General features: G+C 45.7%; 1 protein-coding gene across 3 annotated transcripts; it reads left to right on the top strand.

Moving 5' to 3' along the window:
- Window positions 1-2,678: 2,678 nt before the first annotated feature.
- Window positions 2,679-13,618, top strand: LOC118396241 (WAP four-disulfide core domain protein 1-like). Of its 3 annotated transcripts, none has more exons than XM_052465690.1 (7): window positions 2,679-3,292; window positions 10,857-11,055; window positions 11,229-11,312; window positions 11,404-11,544; window positions 11,628-11,678; window positions 11,780-11,845; window positions 12,372-13,618. In XM_052465690.1, exons 1-6 carry the CDS (start codon window positions 3,182-3,184, stop codon window positions 11,842-11,844), a joined length of 651 nt encoding a protein of 216 aa, XP_052321650.1. In that variant the 5' UTR covers window positions 2,679-3,181; the 3' UTR covers window position 11,845; window positions 12,372-13,618. The 3 variants fall into 3 exon arrangements, with proteins under 3 accessions (XP_052321650.1, XP_052321651.1, XP_052321652.1); XM_052465691.1 differs by having other exon boundaries at window positions 12,354-13,618; XM_052465692.1 differs by lacking the exon at window positions 2,679-3,292 and adding an exon at window positions 4,671-4,747.
- The last annotated feature ends 754 nt before the right edge of the window (window positions 13,619-14,372 follow it).

Below are 14,372 nucleotides of genomic sequence, written 5' to 3'. Positions count from 1 at the left end.
GGCAATGAGGCAGTGGTCGCTGAGATCCTGGTTGAAGACAGCGGAGGTGTATTTGGAGGGCCAGTTGGTCAGGATGACGTCTATGAGGGTGCCCTTGCTTACAGAGTTAGGGTTGTACCTGGTGGGTTCCTTGATGATTTGTGTGAGATTGAGGGCATCTAGCTTAAATTGTAGGACTGCCGGGGTGTTATGCATATCCCAGTTTAGGTCACCTAACAGAACAAACTCTGAAGCTAGATGGGGGGCAATCAATTCACAAATGGTGTCCAGGGCACAGCTGGGAGCTGAGGGGGCTCGGTAGCAGGCGGCAACAGTGAGAGACTTATTTCTGGAGAGAGTAATTTTCAGAATTAGTAGATCGAACTGTTTGGGTATGGACCTGGAAAGTATGACATTACTTTGCAGGCTATCTCTGCAGTAGACTGCAACTCCTCCCCCTTTGGCAGTTCTATCTTCACGGAAGATGTTATAGTTGGGTATGGAAATCTCTGAATTTTTGGTGGCCTTCCTGAGCCAGGATTCAGACACGGCAAGGACATCAGGGTTAGCAGAGTGTGCTAAAGCAGTGAGTAAAACAAACTTAGGGAGGAGGCTTCTGATGTTGACATGCATGAAACCAAGGCTTTTTCGATCACATAAGTCAACAAATGAGGGTGCCTGGGGACATGCAGGGCCTGGGTTTACCTCCACATCACCCGCGGAACAGAGAAGGAGTAGTATGAGGGTGCGGTTAAAGGCTATCAAAACTGGTCGTCTAGAGCGTTGGGGACAGAGAATAAGAGGAGCAGGTTTCTGGGCATGGTAGAATATATTCAGGGCATAATGCGCAGACAGGGGTATGGTGGGGTGCGGGTACGGCGGAGGTAAGCCCAGGCACTGGGTGATGATGAGAGAGGTTTTATCTCTGGACATGCTGGTTGTAATGGGTGAGGTCACCGCATATGTGGGAGGTGGGACAAAGGAGGTATCAGGGGTATGAGGAGTGGGACTAGGGGCTCCATTGTGAACTAAAACAATGATAACTAACCTGAGCAACAGTATACAAGGCATATTGACATTTGAGAGAGACATACAGCGAGGCATACAGGTGTTGAATTGGGAAAGCTAGCTAAAACAGTGGGTGAGACAACAGCTAATCAGCTAGCATAACAACAGCAGGTAAAATGGCATTGACTAGGCAACGGGGCCGACAGATAAAACAAACAAGCAGAATGGAGTACGGTGATTAATGGACAGTCAGTCAGGATCCGCCAGTCTGCCAGGATCCGCCATTCTGCCAGGATCTGCCAGTCAGCCAGGATCCGCCAGTCAGCCAGGATCCGCCAGATCCGCCAGTCAGCCAGGAACCGCCAGTCAGCCAGGATCTGCCAGAACTGCCAGTCAGCCAGGATCTGCCAGAACTGCCAGTCAGCCAGGATCTGCCCGAACTGCCAGTCAGCCAGGATCTGCCCGAACTGCCAGTCAGCCAGGATCCGCCAGTCAGCCAGGATCTTCCAGATCCACCAGTCAGCCAGGAACCGCCAGTCAGCCAGGATCCGCCAGATCCGCCAGTCAGCCAGGAACCGCCAGTCAGCCAGGATCTGCCAGAACTGCCAGTCAACCAGGATCTTCCGGAACCGCCAGTCAGCCAGGATCTTCCGGAACTGCCAGTCAGCCAGGATCTGCCGGAACCGCCAGTCAGCCAGCATCTGCTAGATTCATCAACCTTCCTGAGCTTCCTCTCAGTCCTGAGCTTCCTCTCAGTCCCGAGCTACCTCAGTCCCGAGCTGCCCCTCAGTCCGGACCTGCCCCTCAGTCCAGTGGGGCCCGTTGTTAGGGTTCCTAGGCCAAGGTTAGCAACGAGGGTCGCCACTCAAGGGACGCTAAGGAGGTGGACTAAGACAATTATGGAGTGGGGTCCACGTCGAGCGCCAGAGCCGCCACCGCGGAGAGATGCCCACCCAGACCCTCCCCTATAGGTTTAGGTTGTGCGTTCGGAGTCCGTACCTTGGGGGGGGGCTGACCTTGTTTTAGTGTTGGTCAGGATGTGAGCTGGGTGGGCATTCTATGTTGTGTCTATTTCTATGTTTAGCCTGATATGTTTAGCCTGATATGGTTCTCAATCAGAGGCAGGTGTTAGTCATTGTCTCTGATTGGGAACCATATTTAGGTAGCCTGTTTTGTGTTGGGTTTTGTGGGTGATTGTTCCTGTCTCTGTGTTTGCACCAGATAGGACTGTTTAGGTTTTCACTTTTCTTGTTTTGTTTAGTCTGTTCATGTATAGTCGTCTTTATTAAAAACATGAGTAACCACCACGCCGCATTTTGGTCCGCCTCTCTTTCACCAGAAGAAAACCCTTACATTAACTCTTAACATACAGTCCATACTGGAAATGTACTATATGCTGTCAGAATTAGCCCTCAATGTTTTTCCTACTCTCTTTAACACATACAGTACATTCCCAAAGACAAATACTATATACCCAAACTCAAGGATGGATGTCTCTCATTCCATCTCTCTCTCTCTCTCTCTCTCTCTCTCTCTCTCTCTCTCTCTCTCTCTCTCTCTCTCTCTCTCTCTCGCTCTCTCTCTCGCTCTAGTTACAGACACATGGGGCAACAATATCTCATTCTACACATCTTTTGGTCTTCTGTTCTCTCCCCTCCCTCCTTAGGGCTCCCTCCTCCCTCTCCCTCCCTCCTTCCCTCTCTCAGTCATAGGCAGACGTGCTTGTCGTGCCAGCAGACCGATTTAACCCTCTCCTCAGAATAACTGATGCACAGACAGCTGCATTTCACTTCCTCTCCTTGACTCCCCTAACTATCTCCCTCTTTCCTTTTCTCTCCACAGTAGCTCTATTCATTCTTTCTCCTCCTTTCCATTCCACTTCCTGATTTTCCCTTGCAGTTTTCCCTGCTCAGATGGCTATAAAGACTTGTCCTGTAGCAGAACTTGTGTAATCGCTGGCTTCACAGGAACACGAGAACAGGAGCCCCTGCCTCAATACCGGCCCAATAAGGAATACCAAGCACTGGACTGAACAACACAGCGTTGGAGGGAAGGATAAAACATAAGACATACAAAGAAAAACAGGCCACCTTTTCTAAACTCCAAGGAAGAAGGATACAATACAGAATACAAGGAGTGGCAGAAGAAGAGACGAAACAGTGTGAGGAGTACAGGAAGAGTTCCGTGTTAGACCATGCCTGGCTGTCATGTCCGGACACCGCTGGTGCTGGTGCTCTGCATGCTGGTGCTGTCCTGTGGGTCAGGAGGCGCCCGACGGATCAGGAAGAGAGGGCTTAACCAAAAGGTGGGGGTTAGTTAGAGCTGATATGAGTACCTACACTGTTTCTGCAGCAATGTGTGTGTGTGTGTGTGTGTGTGTGTGTGTGTGTGTGTGTGTGTGTGTGTGTGTGTGTGTGTGTGTGTGTGTGTGTGTGTGTGTGTGTGTGTGTGTGTGTGTGTGTGTGTGTGTGTGTGTGTGTGTGTGTGTGTGTGTGTGAGATAAGAGAGAGGGAAAGGCTGGTGTAAATACAATACATACTCTGTTTTAGCAGGGTGGCAGAGGAGTGTAGTTTGAAGGTTTCACACTGAAAACAGTTTTGGCGCTGAGGTGAGAGGAGGGTGTTAACAGTGATGTGACTATGTCTCTGTTGAAGAGCTCAGTGGAGGTGTGTATGTCTGAAGATAAACGTACTGAGTAATGTGCTTGAACTCTATCAAAAAAACTCTCACAAGACTACAAAATAGAAGGTACAGAGCAGGATGCATGTGTGTGCGGTACGAGTGTATGTGTTTGTGTGAACCTGGTGTAAAGGATGTTAGGGTTATTGGGGCAGGAACTTAGTGGGCCTTAGCTCGTTAACTCAGCTCAGTGCAGGTTTGATTGATCATAGTTAACGAGGGCCGGTGCACTGTGGTGCCCCCCCCCCCCCTCCCTCCCTCCCTCCCTCCCTCCCTCCCTCTCTCTCTCTCCCTCCATCTTTCCTTCTCTCTCTCTCCCTCTCGCTCCCTCCCTCTTTCTCTCCCTCCCTCCCTCTCCCCCTCCCTCCCTCTCCCTCTCTCCCTCTTTCTTTCTTTCTTTCTTTCTTTCTTTCTTTCTTTCTCTCTCTCTCTTTCTCACTCCCTCTCTCCCTCTCCCTCCCTCTCTCTCTCTCTCCCTCCCTCCCTCTCTCTCTCCCACTCCCTCTTTCTCCCTCTCTCCCTCCCTCTCCTTCCCTCACGACCGATGGCCAAACTGACATTCTTCAAGGACGCTGCTTCAAAGCCACTTTAATTGGAACATGCTGAGGTGGCCGTGACCTAATGCTTTATTCTCCAAGCCTTCCACCTCTTTCACTTCCTTCACTCTTCATTCACAACTCCATGTCACCAGCATGTGCAACACCTGTTGCCTTCCCTTGCCTTTATTTTTTGTCTGAATAAGCCAGTAATGGTTGCAGGATGTTAGGTGAGCTTATCCGACTAGTTTAAATATTTGAGTTGTCTAACCGTACAGTGGATGGGAGTCGGTTTCAGGTTTCAAGTTGTATTAGTCGTACAGTATGTATGGGATTTGCATAGTATACAACGTCCAACAAAATGGTTCCTTCAGTAGAATCTAATATTGTAATAGAGGAAGGCACAATATATAGTCCAATATTTACACGTGTATTGGGGAGGGTCAGTATAAACTGAGCAGTGTAATAAGTGTCTGGTAACAGCAGTTGTGATGTGTAGCACAGGAGACGCCCAGTGTATCAGGAAGAGAAGGCTTAACCAAAAGGTGGGGGATAGTTAGAGCTGATATGAGTACCTACATTGTTGCTGCAGCAATGTGTGTGTGTGTGTGTGTGTGTGTGTGTGTGTGTGTGTGTGTGTGTGTGTGTGTGTGTGTGTGTGTGTGTGTGTGTGTGTGTGTGTGTGTGTGTGTGTGTGTGTGTGTGTGTGTGTGTGTGTGTGTGTGTGTGTGGTGTGTGTGTGTGTGTGTGTTATGGAGAATAAGAGCAGGTGGTCAGTCCAGTTGAAGTGTTCAGTCTGATGGCTTGTTGATAGAAACTGTCTCTGATGGCTTGTTGATAGAAACTGTCTCTGATGGCTTGTTGATAGAAACTGTCTTTGATGGCTTGTTGATAGAAACTGTCTCTGATGGCTTGTTGATAGAAACTGTCTCTGATGGCTTGTTGATAGAAACTGTCTCTGATGGCTTGTTGATAGAAACTGTCTCTGATGGCTTGTTGATAGAAACTGTCTCTGATGGCTTGTTGATAGAAACTGTCTTTGATGGCTTGTTGATAGAAACTGTCTCTGATGGCTTGTTGATAGAAACTGTCTCTGATGGCTTGTTGATAGAAACTGTCTCTGATGGCTTGTTGATAGAAACTGTCTCTGATGGCTTGTTGATAGAAACTGTCTTTGATGGCTTGTTGATAGAAACTGTCTGATGGCTTGTTGATAGAAACAGTCTCTGATGGCTTGTTGATAGAAACTGTCTCTGATGGCTTGTTGATAGAAACAGTCTCTGATGGCTTGTTGATAGAAACTGTCTCTGATGGCTTGTTGATAGAAACTGTCTCTGATGGCTTGTTGATAGAAACGGTCTCTGATGGCTTGTTGATAGAAACTGTCTCTGATGGCTTGTTGATAGAAACTGTCTCTGATGGCTTGTTGATAGAAACTGTCTCTGATGGCTTGTTGATAGAAACTGTCTCTGATGGCTTGTTGATAGAAACAGTCTCTGATGGCTTGTTGATAGAAACTGTCTCTGATGGCTTGTTGATAGAAACTGTCTCTGATGGCTTGTTGATAGAAACTGTCTCTGATGGCTTGTTGATAGAAACTGTCTCTGATGGCTTGTTGATAGAAACTGTCTCTGATGGCTTGTTGATAGAAACTGTCTCTGAGCCTGTTTGTGTCAGACCTCATCCTTTGATACCTTCTGCCCAATGGTAAGGGATCCAGAAGTGCTTGTCGGTCAAAGGAAATTATTGCCCGGACATTCTGAGCAAACAAATTCGAACAGGAACCGACAAGACGCGCACACTCCTCAGTGCTGCAATCTTATCTTATCCCATTAGGTCAGTAGTCGTAGTGTAGTGTTGGCTCAGATTAGTCCAGAACTGGGGCACTGGGTCACCTCAGGTCAGTAGTCGTAGTGTAGTGTTGGCTCAGATTAGTCCAGAACTGGGGCACTGGGTCACCTCAGGTCAGTAGTCGTAGTGTAGTGTTGGCTCAGATTAGTCCAGAACTGGGGCACTGGGTCACCTCAGGTCAGTAGTCGTAGTGTAGTGTTGGCTCAGATTAGTCCAGAACTGGGGCACTGGGTCAAATCCTTCTGGCACTTTGCTCCGCTGTAATTGCAGCTTAAACTGCAAAGTTCATAAGTGCCAAAGTTCTTGAGTGAGATGACTCAAATGAATTGGACTGTTTCATTAAATGATTTCATCCCATTGCCAGGCAGCCCCAAGTGACTCCTCTCCATTAGAGTGCCCACAGAGTGGTGTTTAATGGATGAGGCAGGAACTCAGTATTGACTGCATGGACACCTTGTTGTGAGGCCATTTATAAGCTATTGTCAATATCATTGCCCTCGTCATTCAATCATTACACAGCTTTTAAAAGCCCAGGCATCTTATTCATGTAAACCCTTCCAGTGTGCTCAGTCTTAGCAATAGCAGCACTATGGTTTCATAAAGGCTGTGTGAGGAGTGGAGGAGTGACAGACAGTCATGCAGAAGACAGACCACAGAGAAACAGAGCATGGCCATTGTCACAGAGGGGCTCCTGTGTGAGAGCAGCAGACAGAGGGAGGGGAGGAGGGAGGGGAAAGATGGGAGAGGTGCAGGAGGCAGAGGGGCACAAGGTGCAGCTCTCTTTCTCCCTCCAGACCAGCAAAGTAGAATGAGCAGCCGGCCAGCACAGCCAGCCAGCACAGTCAGAAACATGCAAACATTCTGCTAGCATGGGGAGAGCATTTCAATAACCACAGCTGCCACTGCTTAGACAGCACCCAGAGAATATTGATGCAAATTTTGGAGTAACACTCCTCTTATTGTGTCCCATCCAGGGGGATATAGGAATGTTTGTGATGTTATCAACTGTACTAAATCTGTACAGTTCCATTAATTTCCCTCGATGGGGACAGGCTTTTGTCAGGCTCTGAAATTAGATTGGGCCTGCAGATGCTCAGCAAATCCTTGGCCTTCCTGTTCTGTTTCTGCTCTGGCCCATCTGCCTTGGCCTCTCTCAGCATTTTATGTCCTCCCCAGGTGATTCTCACACCTCTGTTTACCATCTTACAGCTACAGCTCTTTATCCATGGGAGCTATAAGGGAATGAATCCCATGGAATTGGGCTGTCTGTGTGCTAAAACATCAGAACGAACCGAATTGGAACAGGCATCTTAACTTTGCACATTCCAGCATGGTGGCCAAGTTCATTTACAGTATAGGCTATTCCAAGATGGCTGGACTCAATATAGCAGACAATCCCTCTATTGTAGCCAGTAAACACCACTCTGTCTATGAGTAGGACAAAAATTGAAAATATTCGTAACAAATACAAAACATATGGCCTTGCCACACAGTAATATATTGGAAAAAATATTCTTGAAGAAATCCACAGGAGGTAAGGTATGTTTTATACTTGGTTTGACGATACTGCTGGGTAGGTCAGAGTTAATACACTCAGTCTGCTGGCAGAGGTGGTCAGGTGATGTGGACTTTGATAGGCATTCTGAACGTTAATCCCAGTCAGATGATGTGAGCATGGTCTGTACGTTACTGTACACAATCAACTAGATTCAGCCGCAGGCCAATTTGTTCATGAGTGGATGTTCAGGGTGCCGGAACATAGCTACAATTAATTTGTAGACTGCAAATTGAACGCAAGAAGCCCAAACAGATATAATATCTGACTAAAACATCATTTCACCCCCTCCCCAGTATTTGTCTGGCTACACTCCATCTCTTTATAGACTAAGGTCAGACCCTGCCAGCTGTCAGTCAGAATCAGTGCAGGAAATGAACTAAGTGCCCAGGGGCCACACAAAGTCTAGAGCAAGGCTGGTCTATAGACCTTTCACAGCACAGGAGAACTCTGCATGAAAAGGAGGCTGGATAATGCATGTAGTTATATTACATGGGAAAGGAGGAGATACCGATCCAAATAGCATGGCCATACGTATGACTAGTATGAAATAATCAGTGCAATCCATTTGAGCTGTATGACAGTATCACATTACACATAGTCACTGGAGAGGCTGCATGGTGTGCTTCCTGGAGTTCTCGGAATCAGGAAGTGTCAGATCTAAGAACTAGATACAAAACAGACCTCAATGGCCTGATCACAGTTTACATCGCAGTCTGCAGCCAAATTTGGTTTCTGATTGCTCTAGACCACAGCTGCAGCGCTCAGCTTTGAAAACCCTGCCCTGGAAGACAATGCTCCCAGTAAACACCAGTATAACAGGGCTGCCGGCATCTCTGTGGCCCAGCAGGAAGATACCAATAAACAATAAATAAACAATGTGGGACTGAACATCAAACAGACACATGCAGCACGGCACAGTGCATCGCAGGGTAGGGCAGCTTGGCACTCAGACAGGTAGACTGATAGACTGACAGACAGGATCCAGACACTACTTCCTCTGTTACTGAGATCTGAGGGGAAACGATGGGAACTTAGCATATAATGAACCATGGTCACTGTAACTCACATTATCCATTCACAGAGATAATCAGTCTCACTCTTGTACTTTAAACCTGGAGATGCATTTGTAAAGATATAGGATGACATGAGGATGAAAGTGAATGGCCTACTTTGCATCCCATAATCATGTGTTTATAGGATTAGAATCATTTTGTAGACTGAACAGCATTATGACATTTGATTAGCTTCTCTTTCACCTTTCCACTGGTTTTGAGATACTATAGGTTAGGTTAATATGACTAGGCCTAGAAACCCTCAGGAGACAGACAGTCAGAAGATCTGAGAGATGCTTGTTCCAATCTGGCCAACGTAGACCTTGGCTGCTAAAAGCACACATTCTCAGTATGAAGAGAACCCTGATGAAGTCAAGAGCTCAAAAGATGAACTTTGAGGAAGGTGAATCACTGTAAAGCACATAACCAATCTGGAAGTGGTCCTAAGATGTAGTCAATTGGCGTCAAATCAAGATCAATACCCTAACCAAGGCACAGCCTGAGGACGCACTGTGGTCACACTGAAAGGGAGGGCCAAAAAGTAGTGCCTCTGTGTGTTGCCACGCCAACGCCACAAGTTGATTCAGTCACTAAGCCATGGTGAGACCCGGCACCCCACCCACCAGGCTGGCAGCTGATGAAGCAAACGATTTGTGTGTTTATTACAAATATGCATTCTGTGTGTCACAAACACCCATACGAAACATTTGCTTTAATTTTTACGGTTGATTTGGAAGAGCAGTTGCTTAGTCTGCCATATAAACAGTGCAGTTTAAAAAAAATTGATCAGTCTGCAAGCACATTAACTAATTAGTGAGAGGGTATCCACTACGTGAGTAGCAGGACGCACACCTGAGTTTACAGTATCTGCTATGGAGCTCCATGCTATAGATGGGCATTGGTTCTCTCTAGGCCAGACAATGCGGAATATTTGCATTCTGATTAACTACTGCTTGATTAAGGATGATAGAGCAGAGGAATTTGTATTGGCAGAGTGAGCCTCCCAGATTGTGTCTGGTTGGCACTGTATAATACCTCAACCGGAAACCTGACCTCACTGGATCTGCTGCTGAGCCAGAGCAGCTCCTCTGTGGAATAACACTAGAAAATATGAGGAAAGTGGTGTGGTTGAATGCACATCACATACAGTGACCACAAACTTAAATAAACCTGTGTTTGACCTATGACCTCCTCCAGAGCTTACAGGAAGTGCAGCCTCTAATGGGTGAAGTTCACCACATGGGTGCATGGAAATAGTTGTAGCTTATTGAACCAAGCAAATCAGTAAGCACAGTCATGGCTGTATTACAGATCTGATTATGTAAGTGTTTCACAAGCTCTTTACGAGCAATCACAGACCACCACTGTTCCGGAGAGGTGGGGAATGTGTGTGGGTTTGAGGTTCAATCACAGACCACCACTGTTCCGGAGAGGTGGGGAATGTGTGTGGGTTTGAGGTACAATCACAGACCACCACTGTTCAGGAGAGGGGGAGAATGTGTGTGGGTTTGAGGTACAATCACAGACCACGACTGTTCAGGAGAGGGGGAGAATGTGTGTGGGTTTGAGGCACAATCACAGACCACCACTGTTCAGGAGGTGGAGAATGTGTGTGGGTTTGAGGCACAATCACAGACCACCACTGTTCAGGTGGGGAATGTGTGTGGGTTTGAGGTACAATCACAGGCCACCACTGTTCAGGAGGTGGAGAATGTGTGTGGGTTTGAGGTACAATCAGACCACCACTGTTCAGGAGGTGGAGAATGTGTGTGGGTTTGAGGCACAATCACAGACCACCACTGGTCAGGAGAGGTGGAGAATGTGTGTGGGTTTGAGGCAGGTAGGACCTCCTTGACAGTGTATCACTTGTGGAGATCTCTATTTCCCTGCATATTGAGTTACTCTTCAATTCTTCATCCCCCCACATTTTTAGAGTACTGGCAGGCATGACAGCTACATTACACTAAAAAACATAAGAAATAGAAGAAGCTGATGGATAATGTTGCAACAAGTATGATACATAAATCAGTTACTGCCACCTGCTGGTCAAAAGGATAGGACAAGCACACTTACCATTATTTATCTTTGTAGGCCTACAATAGCTATTATGTTGGAAAGGATCCAGGTCTCTTTATATTTCAGCAAATTTCTGTGCAAACAATAAAGTCATCATCTTATCTCATCTCCTCTCAGGACTATGAGTATCCAAACCAGCAGTCCCAGTCCACCCAGCACCAGAAGAACGACCGCTGCCCACCCCCACCTCAGATGCTACCGGAGCGGGCCTGCGAGGTGCCCGGCTGCCGCTCTGACTCAGAGTGTGAGCGCCACAAACGCTGCTGTTACAACGGTTGCATCTACGCCTGTCTGGAGTCAGTGCAGCCACCACCAGGTGAGCACCATAGATCTAGTATACAGTAAACAAAATCATACTTATCGACCCATTTGACAACACACATGGCCATATATAGCATGGGCATGGTTCTAACCACAAGGATATGCATTAAAGTCCTGACGATATAATTAGGATCAAACTTTTCAATGACGTGTGTTTGTGTTGACCAGTGCTGGACTGGCTGGTTCAACCCAAGCCTCGGTGGCTGGGAGGGAATGGCTGGCTTCTAGACGGTCCAGAGGAGGTACTGCAGGGTGAGTAGCCTGGAACCATAAACCCACCTGAGGTCTACATCATCAGTATGTGTTTAGTTGACCTCTGACCTGTGTGTCCCCTTCCCAATAGCGGAGGCATGCAGCACCACAGAGGATGGTGACGAGCCCCTTCACTGTCCCACGGGCTACGAGTGCCACATCATCAACCAAGGAAACCCCGCCGTTGGCATCCCCAACAGGGGACAGTGCATCAAGTCGCGTGGTAACTCTGGTAAGGTCAGATTCAGTCAACACCCATTCAATGTAGTTCGAAAAACTGCCATAAACTAACTGGAGGTGCTCTCTCTCTTCCAGACGGACGTCCCATGCGGCAAAAGTCCTACAAGGACTATAAGGATTACTTGGGTAGGTGTGATGACCAACTGTCCTGTATACTCAATCATTATTACTGCATTTGGATCAACTACTGGAGTCTCTTTTATACACCTGTCATTTCTCCACCATAGGAACTGGAAGCAGCTCTAATAATGCTGTGGCCTATGAGAAACACCACCACAAACATCTGGGATGAGGTAGGTCTTACTGGGACAGAAAACTAGATCTAGATGGCATTTAGAAAAACAAAAAGGATATAGCCTATATTCTTTTCTAGGGCTGAGAAAGACCAGGGACCTCACTATATGATATTATCACGATATTTAGGTGCCAATACAATATGTATTATGATTTGATGTTCCAAAGATATTGCTCTCTGTATGTCTGCTGCAGAGACTAGAGAGAGCATAAGTACATTTGTTTTGATCAATCATGGAAATGAAATACCTGAAAACATGTTGGCTCACTATTTTAAAAGATGGAGAAGAAGCTATAGGATGAAAAATACAAGCATTTTGGCACAGGTACAGTCAATTTAGCACCAGCTAAAAATATATATTGTCCAAAATAATATTGCTCTATGTAACAGTATCGATTTTCCCCTCATCAAAATGTTTTGCCTATGCCAGAGCTATCACAGGACAATCTAACAATCTATGATAACAATTTCTGACAGATGGTAAATGCTCATACTCATCACAACAGATCAATGTCTTTCCTTAGAGCATCGGATACCTCTCCACAGAACCTCAGCTATCAGAGCCCAGATACCAAACCTCTCGTCAACAGAACACAACCAGACCAGGTCAACAGAACACAACCAAACCAGACCTGGTAACCTCACGGTGCGTTACATTTCTCATGTCTGGCCTGGGAAAAGGACGAAAACAAGCCTACATTTCCTACCTCTTCTCTAACTGGTATACTCACTTTTGTAATAATGGTCCAAGCAGGATTAACACATAATACACTACTTTGAGAGATTCACACACACACAGAGAAACATGTTGTGATTTAGTTATGGGTAAAGAATAATGGCGTTATGGTTGAAGCAGAGAAAGGTATAAGACAGTAAACATCAAAGCACTTTTCTTTCCATCTCAAACTGGGAAATTAAAATTAAAACATGCCATTATTCTATACATAATATCTAAGTAGATCCACTGCAAAACACTCCACAACTAGATGCACACACACCCGCCACCTAGGCAGACCAATGTTTCTCCAACTAATAAGTATTTTCACCAATCAGATCAGCTCTGAAAAAGATCTGTGAAAAGAAACGCGATTGCTCAAAACTAGTGGAAAAAATATCAAAATTGGGCTGCCTGTGTAAACCCAGACATTGAATCCTAACCTGAGGCCCATTGAGGGCTGGTCAATAGAAAATAAGAACCATGTGCTGCTGTTGGCCCACTCACCCTTCAGGCGAGCAGGATGAAGGTCCCATAAACACACAGGATTTATGGTTATCAGACTGAAACCCAGGAACAGACCCAGAAACAGCTGGGGGTCAACCAGAACCACAAACAGACTCCATACATTCATGTAATAACTTCACAACTACCCTCCACTCTACTGACAGCGTGAACAAAGCCTGTCTGTCTATCATAGTGGGAGAGCAAGCTAGGCCTTACACCAATGATCACATCACTTTCAGAACATCGAACAGTTCAAACTATCGAAAGTGAATCAAATTGATCCTATTCCATCCAGTATTTTCACAAAAATGTGCTTTAGTATAATAAACATTGAGTGGTTAGGAGTCCATGTCTGTATTTGATTACTAAATGAAATGGTGCTCAGTTCCAGGACAATAAGCGGGTCTACACACAAAGACTGAATTACACAACTAATAAGCTAGAGGTATGAACAAGATGTAACTGAGTGAAACAGTGATATCCAAATGTTGTCAAACTGGTGCTGTAATGTTGCTTTGTGTATTCTAAATAAACTTGGTTTGAGGCATGGTCTGCTATTCACATTATTGTACAGACCTAAATAAACTTGGTTTGAGGCATGGTCTGCTATTCACATTATTGTACAGACCTAAATAAACTTGGTTTGAGGCATGGTCTGCTATTCACATTATTGTACAGACCTAAATAAACTTGGTTTGAGGCATGGTCTGCTATTCACATTATTGTACAGACCTAAATAAACTTGGTTTGAGGCATGGTCTGCTACTCACATTATTGTACAGACCTAAATAAACGTGGTTTGAGGCATGGTCTGCTATTCACATTATTGTACAGACCTAAATAAACTTGGTTTGAGGCATGGTCTGATAAACTTGGTTTGAGGCATGGTCTGCTACTCACATTATTGTACAGACCTAAATAAACTTGGTTTGAGGCATGGTCTGCTATTCACATTATTGTACAGACCTAAATAAACTTGGTTTGAGGCATGGTCTGCTACTCACATTATTGTACAGACCTAAATAAACTTGGTTTGAGGCATGGTCTGCTATTCACATTATTGTACAGACCTAAATAAACTTGGTTTGAGGCATGGTCTGCTATTCACATTATTGTACAGACCTAAATAAACTTGGTTTGAGGCATGGTCTGCTATTCACATTATTGTACAGACCTAAATAAACTTGGTTTGAGGCATGGTCTGATAAACTTGGTTTGAGGCATGGTCTGCTACTCACATTATTGTACAGACCTAAATAAACTTGGTTTGAGGCATGGTCTGCTATTCACATTATTGTACAGA

Source organism: Oncorhynchus keta, chromosome 17 (assembly GCF_023373465.1).
Source record: "Oncorhynchus keta strain PuntledgeMale-10-30-2019 chromosome 17, Oket_V2, whole genome shotgun sequence".
Taxonomy (NCBI): Eukaryota; Metazoa; Chordata; class Actinopteri; order Salmoniformes; family Salmonidae; genus Oncorhynchus; species Oncorhynchus keta.
This window is presented reverse-complemented; position numbering and strand designations above follow the sequence as displayed.

Bases quoted from the DNA above. Each gene is read 5' to 3' on its own strand.
- LOC118396241 (XM_052465690.1), top strand. From the start codon at position 3,182: ATGCCTGGCTGTCATGTCCGGACACCGCTGGTGCTGGTGCTCTGCATG. The intron at 11,313-11,403 runs GTGAGTAGCCTG...CCTTCCCAATAG, and splicing joins TCCAGAGGAGGTACTGCAGG to CGGAGGCATGCAGCACCACA. The intron at 11,545-11,627 runs GTAAGGTCAGAT...TCTCTCTTCCAG, and splicing joins CAAGTCGCGTGGTAACTCTG to ACGGACGTCCCATGCGGCAA.